At 32.9% G+C, this 23,530-nt stretch overlaps 1 protein-coding gene across 2 annotated transcripts in view; it reads right to left on the bottom strand.

The window, feature by feature from the left end:
- NCAM2 (neural cell adhesion molecule 2) overlaps positions 1-23,530 on the bottom strand; it is a 489,746-nt gene that overhangs the window by 99,791 nt on the left and 366,425 nt on the right. For both annotated transcript variants that reach the window (XM_033418066.2, XM_004264467.3), the window contains exon 10: positions 2,056-2,243. In XM_033418066.2, coding sequence (XP_033273957.1) covers positions 2,056-2,243 — 188 coding nt within the window. The remainder of the gene's footprint in view (positions 1-2,055; positions 2,244-23,530) is intronic.

Below are 23,530 nucleotides of genomic sequence, written 5' to 3'. Positions count from 1 at the left end.
TAATGAAGTAACGTAAATATACCTATTTTAACTGGAATAAAACTTTAAAAAGCTCAATTCAGTTGTTTTTTCTGTTCCTGGGAGTTTGCCTATCAAAAGATAAAAGCTTTATAATTCTATCTGAAATAATTTCTTTATCGTGTTTTATGATTAACAAACACAGAAAATACCCCTAGTAGCACAGACTATTAAAAACACACAGATCTAGACACCTGGGCCAAATCATGTGCCCGGCAGTATATCTGGTGTATTCTAGGAAAGCAGTAAAGTCCAATAGTGGTTGTACACCCAATTCCAGCACAGTGAAATAATAGATCATTTTATCAAAATAATATACAACAAAGATACATAATATATATTTATTTTAAATATTTAAATGTTTAAAATATGCAAATTATTGTTGATATTTATCTAATAAGTGCTATAAACATCTACTTATGATACCACTTATTCATATTTTAATATGCAGTCAAAATAATTCAAGTTTACTTCAGATGTTGGGCTTTGATAGAATATAACAGAATAACAAATGTGGTTTTGAACACCAAAATATAAACTGAGAGTACAATGTTAATAAAGGAGTTTGCAAGTCTTTTTCCTAAACCTTCAAAAACTTGATTTCCTCTTTCTGTATATTCCATGGTGAGAAAATCATTTATTTAACAGTTAGCATCCTTACTCAGGGCAAGGAACAATATAGATGATCCAGAGCAGAATATTATTCCAATCAACCTATTAGAAACCTCCTGCATCAAATTTTGTTCATATATTGAAAGTTGTCCTCTTACCTCAGGGGAGTGCCTAGGCAAAACAAATGAACAAATTTGGATGTCCTTTAGAAATGCATTTATTGGCAATAACCCAAAGGATTTACAGACTGTTTTGTTACTTTCAAAAAATCGTAAATTAAAAAATGAGTATATGAATTTAATCAAAGAACCTCAGTTTTCTGCTATGGTTAAATACCTAAAATTTCAATTGAATCTGGCCAAAGTCTTTGTGAAATTGAGCTCCCTGTCAATTTGCCAATAGTTCTTCTAATACAGATACAAAAAAACAAACAAACCAAAAAAAAAAAAAACCAATTTAAATTGAAATAGCTTTAGACAAAGTGGCTTAATTACCAAACAGTCAGCTATCCAAACATTTGGGGGAAGTGATAGCTAAATCATTCTATCAACTAAATGTTTCACTAAGTCCATTTATCGGGTGGAAGTGTTAATATGGCATCAATGTGAATACCTTTAAGTTAATGTGGTATGGATCTCAAATGTTATTTGAAAACATGCATCTTTAAAATTTATATATATTGAATTAGTAGAGAAAATGTAGCATCTTTTTAGCTAAAAAGGTTGTTTGAGGAAGATTCCTAATTGTTATGAAAGCATCATAAATTGGGAGGCTGGATGATCATTGTCATAGACTTATATAAACTTTGGAAATTGATATACACACACATAATCTGCAATTATTAAATTAAAGGTATTGTATTCAAACAGAATTTAAAGGCCAGGCACTTGGCAGTATAAAAACAATTATCTACAATCTTAATGTAAAATAATAAAATAAAATGAGGCAATGAACAAGTAAATCTGGTTTATTTAGGAACGTGTAAATATGTAGCCAGTAGATAGCATTTATATATACCAGTCTAAGGAGCAGGAAGGTGTAACCACAGACTCAGTGTCCAGTAGCAACACTGAAATTAAACATTTGGCACTCAATAACTGACAAATTACTCATTCTTTCTCCCTATATTTTTCCTGATATAATTGTGTTTTTTTTCCAAAAATAAATTCATGAAAAATAATGGCTTTTGCTATATACCCATATTACTATATAAGTAGTGAGACATTAACCATTAACGAACCATAATCCAAATGCATAAAATTTCCCTCGAGTAAGTAAACATGAAATATATACAATAGGGTATATGTACATTATAGGATAGAAATATATATTATATATTAAGATACTAAGATATTTAAACATGTTCTAAAATAGTAGATAACTGCTAAAGTAATACAATTTGTTGATATGTACATGAAGACTTACCTCTAATATTATTTTTCTCCCTGCACTATATGTCTTTAAATTAGTGGTGTTTTTAGCTGGCAAGACTAATTTCTCTCTTCTCCAATGGACTGATGCTGGTGGATTAGATTTCACATCACAGCTTATATTGATTGGATTTCCTTCCCAAGAGTAATAAATTGTTTGGTTTGATATGAACTTGGGAGCATCTGTAAAGCAATATAATATAACATTACAGACCTTTTATTTAAGAGAGTCACTTAATTAGTATAAACAATAGTAATCATTACTGACTACAAAAAGAAGCCACAGCAATTCTAATTTCATATATTTAATATGTGATATCAGAAATAATGAAAATATATCATTTGACTGTTTCATCAAATCATTTTAATATTAATATAAAAATATTCAGTCAGCCAATTATTAAAATATGAAATATTGACATTCAAAGTTGTTTGCTTTTAATAATCTGACAAAAATTTCCATGAAGTAAATTAATGGCTCTCTACATATGTGAAATATATTTCTGAAACAACTCATAAAGTGAGAGTTTAGGATAAAACAAAATTTGTGGTCTTGTGTCATTTTTTTAACTTTGTCCTAGTCATATAATTTCTTCTATAAAATATTTTAAGGCAGATATAAAATCTAAATTGAAATGGCAATATCACAACTAAACAACAAATATTTTCCTGAAATGTCATTTCCAGTTTTTAATAACCAGGTATGTTTAATTTAATTTGAATATTAATCAGTTTCTATAATGCTGTGTCAACTGTCAGGCCCCTACACCAGACCTCTGTAATGATAGGTAAGAGAAAATAGAAAATACATTATAAATGCATTATATCATTTTATTGAAGAAACCTAATTTTGAAGACACAGACACGGTTTTTAGTCGTGTTCCATTCAAGAACTATGACATACCCCAAATGCCAAGCAACCATAACTTCTCTGAGTCTCAATATCTTGACTGTATAATTGAGAGGATTCATTTTACAAATTTCTACATAACATACTCTTAAGTGGTAGCTAAAACATTGCTGGTATTTATACTGATTATTGTTGCTACTAATATTAACTATTTAAAACTTAATATCCCTCATAAGTTATCAATTTCAAACTGCCTAAATTAAACCTTTTGTTTTACTACTCAAATTACTTAAAGATGATCTTCTACCAATTTTGTTATATCAACAGATTATATAGCAGATATGTAATATAAGAATTATAATCTCCAGTACAAATGCACAAATAATTATTTAAATATTATTGTCCTATACATGTTTTACTGTATGTTTTAAATGCCAATCTCACATAGAAGCATGAAATGTTTATTGAATGCTTTCTATATGACAATAAGCTTATACATTTTATTTCATTTCATCTTTTTCATGACTTTGTGAGGAAGGTGTTACTTTGTCATAAGCATGAGGGATCCGGAGTAAGAGCTATCAAGCTTATTCTAGTACAAAGTTGTAGGCGTGGTATGTGAATCTGGGGCAATTTTAACTAGGGTCCACTGAATTTCTATTCAACCCAGGAATATTATAATATTCACTGCTAGCAATGTGTTGGTGATGCGGACTTTATCATACATTATTGAGGAGAATATATTTGGGACAATTCCTCAGGAACACAAAAGCCTTAAAAAAACTTTGTAATCTTGATTCTGCAAACTAGTCTTAGATATCTCTCCAGAGAAATAAGTAGAAATATTATCAAATGTTAATATAAAGGACTTTTAGCACATTGTTATTTTAATAACAAAATCTCAAAACAACTTAATGTCCCACAAAAGAGGATCAGATAAATAGTGACACATACTGGCACTTAAGTGTGCTAATATTACACAGATGTATCTGCTTATGGTTTTCCCTTAGCTGCAATGTGTCTGTCCTTCCGTTTACCTGGCTGCATTCAAAACTAAGCTCCACGCTAACTTAACACAGCCTTTCCACAACCTTCAATTGTGGGTTAGTTCCCTTACTTTGTGTTCCCACAGATCCTATGTTCTCCCTCAGCATGATCATAGAAATTTGAATGATCTATTGATATATGATTGTTTCTCCACCAAATATTCTGAATCTTACGGGTTTAACAGATAAAGAAGATATGGTATATTGGGGTGGGGTCCCTGCCAGCTCCAACGCCACCCTTGCCTCAAGTCGTTTAACCCAGCTGTTAGCAATCCCACTACTGGGCATATACCCTGAGAAAACCATAATTCAAAAAGAGTCATGTACCAAAATGTTCATTGCAGTTCTACTTACAATAGCCCAGAGATGGAAACAACCTAAGTGTCCATCATCAGATGAATGGATAAAGAAGATGTGGCACATATATACAATGGAATATTACTCAGCCATAAAAAGAAATGAAATTGAACTATTTGTAATGAGGTGGATAGACCTAGAGTCTGTCATACAGAGTGAATTAAGTCAGAAAGAGAAAGACAAATACCATATGCTAACACATATATATGGAATTTAAGAAAAAAAAAATGTCATGAAGAACCTAGGGGTAAGACAGGAATAAAGACACAGACCTACCAGAGAATGGACTTGAGGATATGGGGAGGGGGAAGGGTAAGCTGTGACAAAGCGAGAGAGAGGCATGGACATATATACACTACCAAACGTAAAATAGATAGCTAGTGGGAAGCAGCCGCATAGCACAGGGAGATCAGCTGGGTGCTTTGTGACCGCCTGGAGGGGTGGGATAGGGAGGGTGGGAGGGAGGGAGACGCAATAGGGAAGAGATATGGGAACATATGTATATGTATAACTGATTCACTTTGTTATAAAGCAGAAACTAACACACCATTGTAAAGCAATTATACTCCAAACAAAAATGTAAAAAAAAGAGGTCCCTTCAGGAGTTCTGGCCGCTGACTAACGGCCCGACCCCAGCCGGGACCTCCTGGTAAGACTATAACTAGTGATGTTTGTACAACCAAAGACTCTATTTTGTGCTTTAAGGAGAATAAAATTGACTACGTTTAAAAAAAAAAAAAAAAAGAAGATATGGTATTGAGATATATATATATATATATATATATACACAAAATGAAATATAACTCAGCCATAAAAAAATGAAATCTTGCCATTTGTGACAACATGTATGAACCTAGAGGGTAGTATGCTAAGTGATGTAAGTCAGACAGTAAAAGACAATTACCATATGACTTCACTTACATGTGAAATCTGAGAAACAAAACAAATAAACAAACATAACAAAACAGAAACAGACTCATAGATACAGAGAAAAAATTTTCAGTTGCCATGGGGAAGGAGATTAAGGGGAACAAACTTCAAGTTATAAAATGAATAAGTCTCAAGAATGTAATGTGTGTATGGATGGCCTGAGGAATATAGACAGTAGTAATAATCTAGTAGTAATTTTTATGGTGATAATTAGACTTATCCTGGTGATCTTCTCCTGATGTGTAAAAATATCAAATCACTATGTTGTACAGCTGAAACTAATGAAATATTGTAAGTCAATTATACTTTAATAAAATAAGATTTGTCTTGGTCACAATTATATACCTGATGGCTTACACAATGTAAGATGCTTACTTGGTTCTCTAAAACTGTACATTAAATTTACTGGATATTAAACTGTCAGTTAATTTTTAATTCAGTGGTTCAGTTAAATTGAACAGAAGGTATTTTCAAGGAGAAAAGGAAAGAAAAAACTTTTTCAAGACCTGGGAAGCTTAAGTGCAAAACCTAAGAATGTATAACTAATTAGGGTGCAACCGTAAGAGAAGCCAAACTTCCCGATATTCAAAGTCAAAAGTTAAGCTATATCTATATCCATTTCTAGCTGTAGCTCTATCTATAAGATATTTTATTATTGCTTAATCTATATGAACTATAACCTCTTTAGCATTATAATATGCTAGAGAGAGGTTTATAAATAATGTATTTGCATATAATATATATACCTCAATATGAAAATCACACACATTAATGTAACTATTAATACCTGACTCACAGTCTACTCTGTCCGCAATATAGCATCTGTGTGTATGATATTATTATAACTTAACCATAAACTTAGGGCATAATTTGGCTTTTCCGTAAAAACAAGCAATTGCCACTAATTGCTTGCCTGATGATCTCAGTGGGAATTTAATTTGGAATTACTGATGCTGCATGCAAACGTGCTACAGGCAAAACATGCTATACTGAAAGCTACATTTAAAAATGTATTTGAGGTGTGAGGCAGGAAAGTACTGATAACTCCTCTCTACAATAAAACAGAAACTAAATTCCTGTACATTGTATGCTTTGTAAATATCAAACCAGTAGCAAGGCAGCCGTAGTCACTGCCACAAGGTTGGCATGTTAATGAAATCGAACAATTGATATTGGGTCACTTCTTGGAAAAGGATGTGCCTCTGGCAGAGGCAACACGTGAAGACTTCAGGCTAAACAAATGTAGCCGGATCTTGGGTTGGTAAACCCAAAATTGTAATTTTCAGAAAATTAGGCTTTTCAGAAGAGTAAGGCTTTCACATCATGAGAGGCTTGAAATGTTGTATGGAGGAAATACATTTTGGCAGTTAAAAAGAAAAACAAAAAGCCTAGAGGAAGGAAGAGGAATATGCCATGAGTAGAACTGTGCAAAGATCAGAATTGATGAGATATATATATATGCAGATAGGAAGATAGGCATAAACAAAGTTTCACCTTGAAGTTGCATTCTTTGCATTCTTTGGGTTTTGTGCCCTGTATTCTATGCATTGGGAAAATTAATTTCTGACTACATGAACTATAAAGTTATGGAAACATCTCTTAAGGTACTGTATGTCCCCTCAATCATATTAACTTCCAAATTAAAATATTTTACAAATTATAATGAATATAAATAACTTTATTGGAAGAACAAATTTTTTATCTGAGAAGAGTTGAGAAGAAAAATAAGAGAAACTTGAAAAGTAACAAATTCCAAATATGCCATTCAAGCTCCTTACTGTCTATGTCCATGGCCTGCAAGAATCCTATTAGGCCAGTTTAATAAGAATAACATTATCCTTGAAATTTAATCAAGTTCCTGTTAGTAATTTTCCATCCATTGACTCTTGTCATTCTGCTCATTGGCTATAAATCCCTACTTGTCCTTGTACTCAGAGTTGTGTTTAATCTTTCTGCTCCATTGCAGCAGTCTTGACCCCCTACTGCAAGAGTTTTGAATAAAGTTTTGCTTGCCATTTTTAACAAGTGTCAGAATAATTTCTCTTTGACAAAAGAAAGGGTACTCCCAAGAAAGGTAATTAAAAACAAACAAAATTACTTGCTTCCCTCTCTTTAAGAGGAAATGACAAAGACAGATCTGAAGCAAATGTGACCCTGATAAGAACCATTGAGTTGTTTTCTGTAATTTTGTACACGTGAAGTGTTTGTTAGAGTTAGAATTATTTTTTAAATGTATCACACACACAATAAAAAGTATACCCCAACCAGACTTTCAGACAGGAAAGATGGGAGATTTATACCCAACTGAGTGAATTCACCAAGTTCTCATTGCAAGAAGAAGAGATCTTTGTATTTATAGTATCTAAATGTGAACCAAGCTAAACTTGCAACACTTGTGCACACGGTCATTATAAGTTCTGCAGAACTGGACAGATCTCATAAGATCTAATATCTGGAAAGGAACATGGGAATCTCTATTTTACATATGAGAAACTTTGTTCTGGGATACTTGGGAAGGCTGTGGCAGAACCAAGATCACAGTCTGGCTCTTTATATTCATTTCATGAAATCATACTGCTATGCCAGTTATTATATTACTAAGTATAAATATATTCTCAGGGACTAGTTTCTATAGATCATTAACAATGTTACTCAACATTGTAATTAATGTTTGAAGTGATTATAACAAGTAACCAAGGAAGCATTTTATTATGTTCTGTATACTATATTTAAGCAATAAAGTAAACATTTAATGCGGATTAGAATGATTTTAGTGAAAACACTGCACATTAGTACACCCACTTATGTCCAGGTGATGCCAAGAATGTGAGATAATTAAAATCATCAGTTTTCCAATTTCCATGCTGATGTACAAGAAGCTAAGATATAAAAAGAAATATATTCTGGGGAATGCCAGTCATTTTCCCCACCCTGGATTTTATGGCTAGAACCATGTTTTGGCAAAATATTCTTGAATAAACAGTGCTTAGATAAAAACTCAGGAAAATTAACCTTACATATGAAAAAATATAATCTAAAACTAGAGTAGGAGAAAGAGAAAGAGGGAGAGGGAGGGAGGATGGGAAGAAAGGAGGAGGAAAAGAAGAACCAGGACAAGAAGACAATAAAATATATTTTTGCCTAGTTGTATAATTTACATTTTACAAATATTTCCTGATTTCATTCTATGTTCTCTTCTGGGTATTGGGAATCAAACATTGAACATGAAAGAGAAGTTTCCCTCACCATCTTGGAGTTTTACTCTATTATATATGTTCTCTCAAGATTATTTTATAACTGAAGGTAACTTGAGATAATTCACAGGTATGTTTACATCAATCTCAGCAACAAGACACAAAAAACTGAAATAATAAACTATAAGTTTAAGATTGTGAGCAGAGAGATAACACATTGTTTCCATATCAGAAAGTCAAAGACAATCCCCTAGATTCCAGTTTGGTAACTTTAATATACCATCTATTTTGAATTAATAAGAAATATAATCTAGTGTATAAAGTTAATTTGGTTACTGCTTATATACAATATTTGTATTTCAAAGGTAATTTTAAAATAGTGCTGTCTAGCTTTCTTGTGATTAAGAAATTATGAATACGCTAACTCATAGTACTTTTGCTCTTGATCATGACAAGTAAATTCTTGCACTAAAAAAAAAACAACAAAAAAAAACAATTGCCTAAAGTAAATGGAAGCCATCATCTGACAGCTCAATAAAAAATAAATTTCATCCCCAAGTGGGCATATTTACTAATATCTTAAAATATAATTGCCTTTTAAAACACTTAATTATATTTTTTATTTAAAAATGAATTTACTATATAATTTTTACATCAAGAAAATTCACAGGAATTTCCCAAGTAGAGCTCAATATTCAACTTATTAGGATATTGATTAATAAATTAGGTTATTATCTGTTTCCAAATCACTGTTGAAACATTAAGATGTGAAAATATATTACATTGTTTCCATCATTGTTAATTCCAACATGTGCTGGGCAATCGCCAATTTGAGTATGGTGTCTTCATATCTGAACCTGATAGTTACAGTTTATAGATATTTTGTTAAATTATATTTCACATGTATTTTACTTGAGTATATACTGCCCCTATTAAAAGAATGCTCTAGACTATAATGAAGACTAAGGGGATTTTGTTAATAAAAATACCATACATAGGATATAGCAAAAAATGCTAGATATAGCTGCAAAAATATCTTCCATATTCTAAAAATGTCAAACATAAATACTAGCATGTTTCTCATTCTGCACCTTTCTCAGCAGTGAAATTCTGATTCTTTCATATGTAAATGAATATATATGTATATTCGTATATTCATATATATATATATGAATTCATTCTACAGTGAACACAAATATGCATTATTTCAGGGGAATTTTGAGTTACCTGTTTTATTTTTGGGGAGACATTAATTATTCAGAATTAAATTGTAAATGCTTTAATTTTCATGTTTTAAAAATTTAAGTCACTGCACATGAAGTAATATGCTTGAGAGAAAAAAAAACAGTAGTATATTTTTTCTTATGTTTTCAAGAAAGCTAAATTCATCTTTAATTCTGACAGTATAGTGGTATCATATATTGTACTCGATCCCTTAAACAATGGCCTTATTTTTATTTGAATTTCTAAATTAGATCCATGTTACCATGAAAAGGGTGATGCAATTCTGTTTTTTCTACATACCTTACTCTTACAATAACTGGTTTTAAATTTAAGTATTTTCTATAGGATATTGAGAGTAATTTGCATTTTGTTTATGTTTTGGTTGTATTTGGTTTGATATTTTAACTGTTTATTTTTCCATTTATTCCATCATCCATTTCAAACACTGCTATCGTAAGGTGCCTTGCAAAACAAAATAGTAAAAATTTTCTAAATATTAATGATTGAACTGATTACACATTTTTAATCAAAATAATATCAAAGTTTGTGTCTACTGACACTAAGCCCTTAGCAAATGCTGGATATAATTGTTTAGCTATAAAGGTTTTGTCACCCTGGCTTTTCCTCAACAGCGTACTTTGAGTTTATAGGGGAAAGAATCAGATGCCTAAGGCTTCCTCTTAAATATTCTGAATGTGAACCTCTGTGAAGGGCAGTCACTGCACTAATTATCCAAAATTATTATTGTGTGTCTATTTTATACTAAGCACTGTTTAAGTGTGGGGAATTCAGGCCAACAGGGAATCCTTTCTAGTGGATCAGGCAGATGCAAAAATAAATAACTATACCGCAAGGCAATGCATAGCACAATTGAAGTGGAATGCATAAGGTTCCTGTCTCAAAAGGCATTAGCATTGGCCCGAATTAGGATGTGCAGAGGAGGCACAGGGAAATCTTCCCGAAAGAGTATGAATTTTAACCTCTAACATTTGTGAGCACATGAAATGTGTTGAACACAGTGCTAAGTGCTTCCCATGGATTGTCACAAGTCTTACAATCAGAATCTGGACACACACACACACAATAGTGGATGAACTACACTGGAAAAGAGAATTTTGTAGTTGCTGCTTATAAGTAAAATACTGTATTAGAAATAGCTTCAGGCCTGCCATTGAATTTAAGTTCCACCTCTGCCAGATAACAATGAAGTTACCTTTGTTTTCTGTTTATTAATTTGGACTTTAGGTTTTCTTTTCTTTCTTTCTTTTTTATTATACAATTATTGAGTTGAACTGGTTTCCTTAATCTCTAAGAATCTACTAACATAGAAAATGTGAGTCTGGCACAAATTTTAAAAATGTAGAGAGAGTTATAATATTTATCAATATTATATTTACCACATATTGGTAAATATTATCTTTGGCAGTGAACCATATAAAAGGTGACATTTGCTTTTGGCTAGAATTATATAAATCTCTTGGGTAATGCTAATTGTTTCATGTTTTTTAGTCTCTGGTACATGTACTCATATGAATATATATATAGGTATTGAATATATTGAATATATATATGTATTCATGAATATATAATGAAAATGAAGAATAATCCCACTTTACTAAATATCATTTTAATAAGTTAATATCTTTAAAACCAGAGAATTCACAAGAGAAAATAATACAAGAGGTCCTAGGTGGTGAAAATATTGGAAAGTAGATTATTTTTAGGCTTCCATATCTTCTACTTAATGGTTATATGATTAATAAAAATGTACATATTACTGCATAGATTGTAAGAAGGAGATTTTGTAAAATTGGATGTAAAGTGAACACAGACTTTAAAAATCAAGGAACTGTGTTCTCTTTGCTATTATCACAATGGAAAGATCTAAGGAGACATTATTTAGATTTAATTAAATGGTAGCTGTATAGACTAGAGCATTTCAACATACTTCTATCCATGACCTTGACTAAATCTCTATTTAAAGTTGCCAGCCTAAGAAGAAACAGCAAAGCTTGTCAGGATCTGAATCTGTCACTTCCTCAAAGTTGGAACCAGGAAACTCATATTCCAGGCACATCAGGAGACGTTAAAGAAACTTTTAAGACTGCCTTCAGACTTGATGCTGAGTTACTCCTGCTTTGATAAATGCCCTATCTTATTTTATTCCTTTCCTTTCCTTTCCTTTCCTTTCCTTTCCTTTCCTCTCTCTCTCTCTGTTTCTCTTTCTCTCCTTATTGCTGAGACTTAGAGCTGACAGCAGTCACCACTGCATTCCTGTCACTATACAGGATTTGCTGACTTGATTACTTGCTTAATACAATCTTTTCACCTTCTCTTGTCATTTCCTCTGAGGCTCTGAAGTCTTTTTTTCTTTTTTCTTTTTTCCTGAAAACACAGGGTGGTTGGTACCTGTGACCTGTTTTAGCTCTTGCTGAGTGCTAGCTGGATTCCTGAATTCTGCCGGTGCGTGAGAAGGCTGGAGCTGATCACAAAACACAACACAAGCTGTGGGAACTGAAATATAAAAATCTTTTACTTGAATTTTTACAGGTTCATAATTAATTAAATCAGGCAGCTCACTTTACAACCTCACTATCTACAGTACTATCCATTTTGTGAATAAAATTGAAAAGCATTATTAGGGTAAGCTTTACAATCAATGAAAAATAAATTTAAGTCTTTTAAAATCATATTGTTAACATAAATATGTATGGTCCTTGTAAAACAGTATTGGGATTACAGCAAATCTGTCTTGCATGCTCTCCAGAAAATTTACAGACTTCAGTGAAAACACTGTCCTCTCTTGTAGTCATCATACTTCATGGTATAAAATTTTCAAATTTTTCTTTAATATTAAAGTTTAAGAACTACAAATACTAGCAACAATACTTTTATTTTGTAATAGAATCTTCGATTTTAAAAGTTTTGACATTCATTCCTCACCATAAATCACAGTATATAAAGATACCATTTGCTTCTCTCCATGCTATTATATATCTGGTCAAAGCCATATTCATTACCTGGTCAATTTTAGAAACCCCATCCTTACTGGCTTACTGGCCTACTAGTTTCTATTTTAAGATAATGCTTAAACCTTTCCGAAAGATTCTTTTCACACCTCTTAAATCAAAAACATTTATGATGGTTTATAAAGGTCGACACTAGCTGGCCTATGCCTACTTCTGTGACCTTGTCTCCATCCAGATCCAAATTAACTTTGTTCCTTAAACCCTAACCATCCCTGACTCTTTCCTGCTTTCAGTCCTTTGTACCCTGTCTAATCACTTTTTTGTATATTTCATCTTAATGTGGTTGTGTGTGTTCCATCCCCCTAATTAAAACATAAGTTCCATGAGAATAAGGATGATGTTGCTTTTCTCACAGTCTGTACAGCACCTGAATTTATATTTGACACTCAGTAGATACTCAGTAAATTATAGTTAACTCAATGAATGAAAACCCAGGACAAGTATGTATTCTAGATACTATCACTCCATTTAACAGAGGAAGAAAAGTGTGCCAATGTTTGCTTGACTCTCCTAACATCACAGAACTTAGTACTTCAATCCTGTGTTAATCTACAGTAATACCTTGCTTTTCACAGACTCTTATTGCCTATTTTGTGAAGAAGCCAGCCCTTTAAATTAGCTAAGAATTAACTGCACATGTTTTTTCTTTCAAATGTCTAAAATACCTTGACACTTTTTTTTTACACTTTTTTCAGTCATTGAATTTTCTCATTTAATTTATGCAGAAGGAAACTACCAAGGGAATGAAAACTAATATATCCTTTCGCACATTTAGAGGATAATTCAATTAATAATTTAATAGATTCAGTTCTACTGTATGTTCACTCATATGCAGAATCAGCTATGGCAATTAACTGGGTTCAGTCCATGTGTCATGGGAATTCTAATGGTTACACGGAATACTAAATTAGATGTGTGCTTACTGCCAACTAACCATAGCACTGGGTGTGCATTTTCTGTACTAAATTTGAACAGCCAAGTTATGCATAAATCTCAGCATATTTTATAACTCTGGAGTCATAAGTGTCATTTATATTAAGATATACCTATATGTGACTTCTTAGCATATGCTGGGTTTCTCTTTAATTTGTTGTTAGTGATTTAAGTATTAAATCACTGTTTAACTTTTCTACTGATCATAAGAAAAGTTTGATCATAAGTAAGGTGAATTATTCCTCCTTCTACTATTACTGTTCTTTTCTCTTGTCCTAATCTCTTTCCTCCATAAAGCATACATACAAATACTAATAAAAGTATTGTACTACTTATGCCTATTCTGTTCCCTATTGTTGCTTTATATAATTGAAATCTCCAGAAAAGGCTACAGTATTTTAAAGATTATATTATTATTATTATTATGCATAATTTCATGTGTAAATTTAGGATACAAAGCTTAAGTGAATCTCTTTCATAAAAAATTCTGAATTATCAAAAGAAGGATGATTGGTCATACAGATATACAGTGTTAAAGTCATTTTACAAATAACAATAATATTAGTTCCTTCAGAATCTGATTTAGCAGTAGCACATTCTGTAACTTATGTAATTTGTGCTTATTAATGTCAAACAAATTTAAAGTTGGTCACTATCATTAAAATTGAAAAGAAAACTATAAGTAAAATGTAAATTGTTTATCTAGTGATTTAATTTCATGTCTAGGTTGTTAATTTTATATGAGGTAAAAATAGTTCCACAGGGCTTCCCTGGTGGCGCAGTGGTTGAGAGTCCGACTGCCGATGCAGGGGACATGGGTTCGTGCCCCGGACCGGGAGGATCCCACATGCCGCGGAGCGGCTGGGCCCGTGAGCCATGACCGCTGAGCCTGCGCGTCCGGAGCCTGTGCTCCGCAACGGGAGAGGCCACAACAGTGAGAGGCCCGCGTACCGCAAAAAAATAAAATAAAATAGCTCCACAAATTTAATTCATTTCTTAAACTCCCCAAGTCTATCAAACCCTGATGACTTAAAAAAAAAATCAAAAGCAAATAAAAACACTTCCACTATTGTATCTTAAAGTCCTTGATTGTGCATTCTAGAATGTGGCTTATTTTATGCATAATGCAATGACTAGGTCACAACAGTAGAAAACAAGCAAGAAAAACTCAGTATTATTGTCTTCATCATCATCACATCATCAACATCAACATCATCATCATCATCATCATCATCATCCTAATAAAAACAAGACTGGAAATAATGATGATAATAGCTAACATGGTGCTTATGACTTAGTTATTATTTTAAGCATGTTATATAATTAGCAAATTTAATCACAATGAGATCACATTATTATTATTATTATCACCATTTAACCTTTAAATTTATCCCCTTTTAACTGAAAGACTGAAAAGTAAGTAATTATATAAACCTTTTCTACATCCCTTTAGGTCTCTTAATTGAAAATTGGTAACAAATTGGCACATTTTTAACTTTCGAACAACCACAGTATTATTTAATAGGACTTAGATCACAACTTCTTTCTGCTTAACTATTGTTTATGTTGACAAATATTTTATATCTTTAATGCATACTTAATTAGAACACTATTTTACTTAAAGGGGTGATAAACTATCACCAAAATTTAATTTTTTACATAATCGAGCAAAATAATTTGTGCAGATGGAATAAAGCAATTCAAGTTATGATTAGAAATGAATCATATGTGATACCTTTTCAGAGCATTGAATCATAGTAAATGAAACCAAAAAATGTACAGCCTCTCCTAAAATAGCAGTTTATTGATATGAGTTTCCTCTTTTAACAGCATTTTTTTTTTGAGCTAAAAAATGTGTACTCTTCTTTTTTTTTGGTTTCCCCACGATGAATATACTGCCAATAAATATAAAGCAGCTGGTCCTATACTATTATGTACAACATTTATATTACAAATAATTGATAGTTTTAAAAATCAATTAAATTAAATTAGATTTAGAAGTCAGTTAAATTAAATTAAAAGTATATAGAAGCAAGAACCCATTGTAAACAATAGTGTGAATGAAAAACACCATAGATAACAAAAATTAATCAAGGAAGCATTTTCTTAACCTTTTTTGTTTATTTTAAAAAGTTTATTGACAGTTTAATTAAATAGGTAACCACATAGTCTCTCAGTCACCTACAATTTTAATTCACCAAGTGAACAAATCTCTGAAAGTGACTTTGATTTTGCTTTCCCAAAGTAGAACTCTAAACTTAGAAAAAAAAACAAAGTAAACATTTTAGAATGTCTATTACATGCAAAAACATCTTTGGGATTTCCCCAAGAGCTTCCGAAAAATCACAAATATGTGTTTCTTTTTTCTTCAGAATAAAGAGAGATGTTAGAAAAAATTAGGTTTGTCTCTGTGGACATTACATTATAGTGGAAAAGTTTTTACTCGTTCTGGGAAAGAACATGTAGTTGTGTGAAATCAAAACATTTTAAATAAAATTTCAAAATAAATGTACATATATTCAAATGAAATTTTTATCTTGGTTTATTAGGATACGAGCTGGAATTTTTACACATCTAATTCTTATTTTTGAGTAAAGACCTAATATAAAGATCTTTTTTAAATGAATAAAATAAGCAATCATATTGAGGAATATTGCTCAGGGCAAGAAAAATGTTTAAATCAATTGTTTTAGCACTGATGACTCAAGAGTACTGGAAACAAAAATTAGTCACATTATGAAGTCTGAGAAAATCACAGAAAAATATAAAAGTATCAAAAATAGGCTACCCTTTATGGTATTGAAGTGACTGCATTGGTAATTGCTCTTATTACCTTAAAAGACTTTTTTAGAAGGTCCAAGAAAAATCAAAATTTCCTAAACAAACAGGATTGTCATGGAATTATTTGTATCTAATAAGAACTATTTGAAATTCTACTGCTTATGAAGCATTATGAGATACTAATAGTGATAAAAATAATTGTTTAAAGAGGTTAATTGCTCTTATCAAGGCTTCATCTTCATCACTGGGACAGAAACAGTTTATCTTGTCATCAATACTAAAGGAGAGAGGACATTTTACTCCAGATGACCATATAAATATGAAATAAAGGGATATATCTGAATAAACAGAGTACGTCAAATGAGCCATACAGGTTTTAAAATTGCATAGATACTGAATCAATATTATGGGATTTTCAGGTTCCACTTCTTTAAGATACTGTGGAAAATTTTACATTTCTAAGAGGATTTTTTTTCTTTATTGTATAAAAGAACTGCTTTTATATAACTGCTCAGTTGTATAATCTCTATGACACATATTTAATTATAGGTGCATTAAATTATATGTTGTCTTATACTTTCTAAGCTGTTCCATATAAGTAGATTCCAGCTTCCTAGATATATTGCATTATTTTATATCTTTCAAATATTTTGAATCTTTGTAAAGCACTATTAATACACTATTTCTAGTGTTATACAATAAATATTATGAAATCAAGTAATTATTATGAAGCTTCTTAGATGAAGATACAAAAGTGTCATTTACATCTTTAATGTCTTTAAAACAACTTCTTGAAAAGTATGTTGTTTTTTCTTATTCCATATGCGATGACTATACAAGCAAGTCTAAAGCAATTTAGAGAAACGTGCAAATACACGTATTTTTACAACCAAAATATTATTTTAAAATTAACTATCTGAAATTTCACTCATAGGCATGAACTTCAGATACGGCTTATTTTATTCAGTGAATATTCTCTCCAAAAGCCCTCCCAGTAGGACAGGAGTGCATTTCCCAGCTGGATTGATGTTAGGCTTATCCATGTGACTTTTTGAATGTGACACGAGCAAATGCTTGAAATGTCCTTTCATTATTCAGTTGTCCTCTTGTGCTTCTGCCTTCACCATGGTGTAGCCTTCTTCCATACAGTTGCTGCCTCTTTGGTCTGGTTTCAAGTGTTACTGGACCCATAACATGGAGTTAAGCACTGCTGCTTGAAGCAGAGCTCCCTATTCAAGGACCACCTGGGTCAGCCAGTTCCAGTTGAGTATGAGATTACTACTGTATGTCACTGAGTTTGGGAATGTTTATTATGTATATTTATTGTGACATTAGCTGATGATGTATCTCACTGCACGGCTTTATTTTCTTCTCCTTAGCCATTTTCACTGATTCTTATGTATGTTGCTATTTTGTCTGTTTTTCTTAATATAAATTTATTTATTTTATTTATTTTTGGCTGCGTTGGGTCTTTGTTGCTGCATGCGGGCTTTTTCTAGTTGCAGACTTTTCGTTACGGTGCCCGTGCTTCTCATTGCAGTGGCTTCTCTTGTTGCAGAGCACGGGCTGTAGGCACGTGGGCTTCAGTAGTTGTGGAGCCTGGGCTTCAGTAGTTGTGGCTCGCGGGCTCTAGAGTGCAGGCTCAGTAGTTGTGGCGCACAGGCTTAGTTGCTCCGTGGCATGTGGGATCTTCCCGGACCAGGGCTCGAACCCGTGTCCCCTGCATTGGCAGGTGGATTCTTAACCATTGCGCCACCAGGGAAGTCCCTATTTTGTCTTTTTTATCATTGATTTTCCTTGCTAGAATGTAAGGTTCATAAAGTCAAGTGTTTTTGTTTGCTTTATTATAATTCTACATGCTCAACACCTGAAAAAGTGCTTGGTGTGTAATACATGCCTGATAAATACTGTTGAATGAAAAAAATATAATTAAGATCCTAACTTTAGTATGCTTAAATTCATAAAATAATAAGTTTAGATCCACCTTTTCCTCTTTACACATCAGGACACTAAAGCTTGGGTAATTTAAATGAGTTGACCAATGTCCTAGGATTAGACCCAGCAGATTCATTAAAATCTAAGAATAGCTCGTAATACTATGACATTTAAACATTATTTTAGTAAAGCCCAATTTATAAAAAACTAGTTTACATCATCACAAACTGTGAGCTGGCTTAAGTCCATGGATAGGTATCAACAACCCATGGACAGTATGAAGAAAAGCTGTCCTTGCCTTTGCTCCACTGAAGTTAGATAATGAAATTTAGAGGATTTAAGGATTTATGGCCACAGAGTTCTGGCTGATTGGATTCAAGTTGTTGGACTGGTCTTTTTCAAGAATTAAGTACCTTGACTTTGGATGGTCATGCTATTCTGGACTATGGTGTCAGGTAATAAGTCCAGCAAGGTAAACCTACTGGCACCACATCCTAAGGAGGGGGAGGAAGGTGGGAGAGCCCTGTTATGGACTGAATGTTTGTGCCTCCACAAAATTCATATGTTGCAGTGTGATGGTATTAGGACTTGTGGCTTTGGAGAGGGGATCAGGATTAGATGAGGTCATAGGGAGGAGCTACCATGAATGGGATCAGTGCCCTTAGGACTCAGGAGAGAGCTTTTTCCTCTGCTCTACTCTCCATCATATGAGGATAGAAGTAGAAGACAGCAGTCTGTAACTGGAAAAGGTCCTCACCAGAACCCAAACATGCTGGTTCCCTGATCTCAGACTTCCAGTCTCCAGAACTGTGAGAAATTAATTTCTGTTTTTTTATAAGTCACCAGTCTATGGTATTTTATTATAGCAGCCCAAGCAGACTAAGACAGACTGTAAGCAGTCTGTCACAAGGTCTTAGCACAGTTTTCAGGATCTTCAAGAAGACACAACTGGGCTTCCCTGGTGGCGCAGTGGTTGAGAGTCCGCCTGCCGATGCAGGGGACATGGGTTCGTGCCCCAGTCCGGGAAGATCCCACATGTCGCGGAGCGACTAGGCCCGTGAGCCATGGCCGCTAAGCCTGCGCGTCCGGAGCCTGTGCTCCGCAATGGGAGAGGCCACAACAGTGAGAGGCCCGCGTACCGCAAAAAAAAAAAAAAAAAGACACAACTCAGTGATGTCAGTAAAGGCTTGATATGATGTGATCGCAATGTGCAGCCTCACCCTGTGAAGTTCTGCATTAGTTCCATCTGTGAGGTGGTCTTCTCTGTCCAATACAGAAAGCTCATTCCTATGAATGAATTTTTGTATCTCCTCCAAATTGATATGTTGATCCCTAATTCTCAATGTGATGGTATTTGGAGGTGGGGCCTTTGGAAGTAATTAATTTTAGATGAAGTCATGAGAGTAAAATCCCCATCATGGGATTAATGTCCTTAGTGAAAGAGGAAGAGAGAGGAGGTGTATCTCCTGCGAGCATGCACCAAGGAAAGGCCATGTGAAGACATACCAGCAAAAGAGCACTCACCAGGGACCTGACAATTCTGGCATCCTGATCTCGGCCTTCCAGCCTCCAGAACCATGAGAAATAAATGGTTCTGTGAAAGCCTCCCAGTCTAAGATATTTAGTTACAGCTGCCCAAGCTAGGACGTTCACTGTACTAGTGGGAAGTGAGATCACTGCATAAGGTCTTCATTCCAGAGGAAGGGCAGAAAGCTGTGGCAAATTGGATGTAGAGACTGATATTTCGGGACAATTAGGTTAAGCAGGTGCCAAGAGGTAGTGATAAATCCAGTAGTTAAACACAATGACTATTTCATTTGTTTGTCTGATATTGGTTCATTTCTAAGATTTATCCTCTCAAGGGTTAGATATTTCCTAAAATTCCTTAACAACTTTTCATCATCATAATCTCTGAAGTACATTTTCACAAAATTTAATCTGAATCAGATTATATCTGTCAGAGACAGACAAAATGTGATAAAACTAGAGTAAGTTGGGCTTCCCTGGTGGCGCAGTGGTTTAGAGTCCGCCTGCTGATGCAGGGGACATGGGTTCCTGCCCGGGTCCAGGAAGACCCCACATGCCGCAGAGCGGCTGGGCCTGTGAGCCATGGCTGCTGAGCCTGCGCGTCCGGAGCCTGTGCTCTGCAACGGGAAAAGCCACAGCAGTGAGAGGCCCGTGTAATGCAAAAGAAAAAAAAAAAAAAAAACTAAAGTAAGTTATAGTATCTGTACACATGAAGAATGTGATATTTCAAATTTCCCCAGGAGGTCCACGTAAAGTCTGGGTTAAAATAATACAGGTGAGCGGTAAAAGATTTTTTCACCTTTCTCTTTTAATGATCTATTCTTATCTTCTGGATGTAGACATAGACTTTATATTTCTTTCAGATGTTCCTTGAAATTATCATGAAGCGTATAAAATCTAAATAATTGCTGACATTAGAACCAATTTACTTCTGCAAATAAGCCATCTTCTTTAAAGTCTGAACAATTTAAATGTATTATGGTGAGTGTATAGGGTATGTTCATAAGACAAGATTTTAATCACAGATATAAAATGTTTGTCTGCTATGAACAAGGAGTTTTCCTAAGTGTTATTGAGATACTCTCTTTAAATGTTAAAACTATGGTCACATCTTACCTACCTCATCCTGTACATGTAGCAGAGCATGCTACTGGAATTAGTTATTTTGAAAGACTGCAAAACTTGAGGAAATAATTGTGCAATAAAACAAAGTTTTATTAATTATATGGAATACATGTTAAGTCTAGAAGTAACATGAATATGTGTTATAAGGTTAATTAATATCTCTATATCCTTAAGAGGTTTCTGATATTGCTAACAACTTTTATACAGGAGAAAATTCATTTGAATATTGCTATTATCTCTAACAAGAAATAAAAGCAGGTGCAGAGAGCTCAATGAGAAAAAAATGCAAATTAAAAATTCAATATTTCTTAGCAGGCATTTTTACCATGTAACTCTTAAATGAATCACATAAAATAATTAAGTCTAATTAATAGGTAATAAGTAATGAGTACCTACTCACAAAACTTGATTCTAATTGCCATCAAATGTACTATGTAATCGGTGCTTATTGCATTCAACTACATATCACATGCTTGTTATCCCCTTTGTTTTATAAATTGGAACTTTAGTTCAACTCATGCTTCTTAGAAAGGGTAATGCCTTTGGAATGTTGAAAATGAACTGGCAGGATGCCAAGGAGTCTGCTTAAACTGAAATACAAAAGAGGTTTTGAACAAAAAAAAAGAGATAATCTCCTAAGCACCTTAAGTTTAGTGGTACTATAATAAATGTGGTTGGTATCAAATTATAAATGGCTCAGTTCTTTTTCACTCATTCTTAACAATATTACACTGTAGTTTCTTGAATCACATAGTAAAGAATGGTAAATGTTTTGTGACATTGTATAATTTCTTTGTAATGCTCATAATTTCTGTACTGTTTTGAATCAAAGATGGAAAATAAAAATTCTTACTATTTCTAACATACAAATATTTATTTACATCAATAACTTTTCAAGGTATTACATGCCATTGCATTAAGTTATTACTACTATAAATTTGTCACTAAATAAAATATCCTATTTTATAACAACACAGGCTTTAATTATCAAGAAATAAGCTTATTTGATAAGCTAAATATTTATCATGGTTGTTATGCTGCCCTATCCAACCAAAATTTCTACTAGTCTTCATATGAGAAGATAATAAGATATTTTACAAATAGTAGCACTGCAGGCATAAAAAAGTGTTCCAACCTTCATAATACAATGACACTAACAAGGAAGTTACTTGCAAGTGAAAGAGAAGAACAGGCTAAATTTTAAATTACAACCATGGTCACATGTTCCAAATGATTATTTAATTCCATACTCAAAAATAATAATAACTATAGACAAAAGATAACATAATGGCATTTACTCTGCTCCTACCACATGAATAAAATCTGAATCTTAGCTATTAATGATATTAAGATGAATAATTATTTTATTTTCTACTTAAGTATAAATTTATCTTTTACTAGAATATTTATATAAACATAAATAAATTTTCATCATAATATTCATCCACTTTAAGCATTTTTTACATGATTCAGTTTTAATAAATTATCGTTAAGTACCTAGAAGGTAATAATCTCATTACCTACAATACAGTAGAGGTTGGGCACATATATGGGCAAACTTGTATCTTGCTAAATGTAGCATAAAGTTTGAAAAGTGAGCTGGGCTCCCAGCGTTCTGGAATTCATCAGTAAATTTGATTGTGAAAAATGGAGCATCTTGAGTAAGGCATATGAAGCAATACTGTAAGAGTCTGGGTTAATCAAACAGGAAGCTAGACTGTCAGAGATTTTCAAGTAATTTGTAACAGATATTTAAAAGAGATTCATCATGGGGAGAAAACAAGAGGCCATAGCTTAAATACAGGATTCATGTATAGGTTAAATCCACAAGAGAAACTCCTTTCATTTAAAGATTGAAAAAACAAAAAAGGAAACATGTCAATAGAATGCACAAATAAAGTTTGATAGTGTGTTTATTAATCTTAAAATATAAAACATTTTCCTTTGCTTCACATGAAATTCAGCCTATATCAGGAGAATTATTCCCTTTATAGGTAAAGGATACTATTAAAATTCTGAACCTCTAAACTCTAAAACTCAGCTAAAGCCATCCTATCTCTCTATTTATTTATTTTAATTTATTATTATTAATTTTTTTTTGCCACGTTGCAGGGCTTGCAGGATCTCAGTTCCCTGACCAGGACTGAACCCAGGCCACGGGGAATCCTAACCACTAGACCTCTAGTGAAATCCCCTATCTCTCAATTTAAAATTTGAAATGATTCACATATGTAGAACTTACTATACTTTCTAGGTAGATTAAGTGTAGGTATAGATAAAAATGTCAAATTAAATAAAATTGACTACACAGAAGATTGATATGCAGCAGGAGAAAAAAGAAGCTCAACTTCTTACTTTTCAGGACTTTGCAATTGAACAATCTTTTGATCAGGGTAATGGTTTCTTTAAGGATGTATGATTATGAAAAATAAGTATAAAATTTGAAAAGAAAATGAAGGGAGGAAATAAATTAAAAATTGCTGAAAACTGAAACTAAGACATTCATACTCTTGTTTCCAGGAACTAGGGAAACCAAAAA

This window comes from Orcinus orca, chromosome 5, assembly GCF_937001465.1.
Source record: "Orcinus orca chromosome 5, mOrcOrc1.1, whole genome shotgun sequence".
In the NCBI taxonomy this organism is placed as follows: domain Eukaryota; kingdom Metazoa; phylum Chordata; class Mammalia; order Artiodactyla; family Delphinidae; genus Orcinus; species Orcinus orca.
The sequence above is the reverse complement of the archived record's forward strand: the minus strand, read 5'-3'. Positions and strand labels throughout refer to the sequence as shown.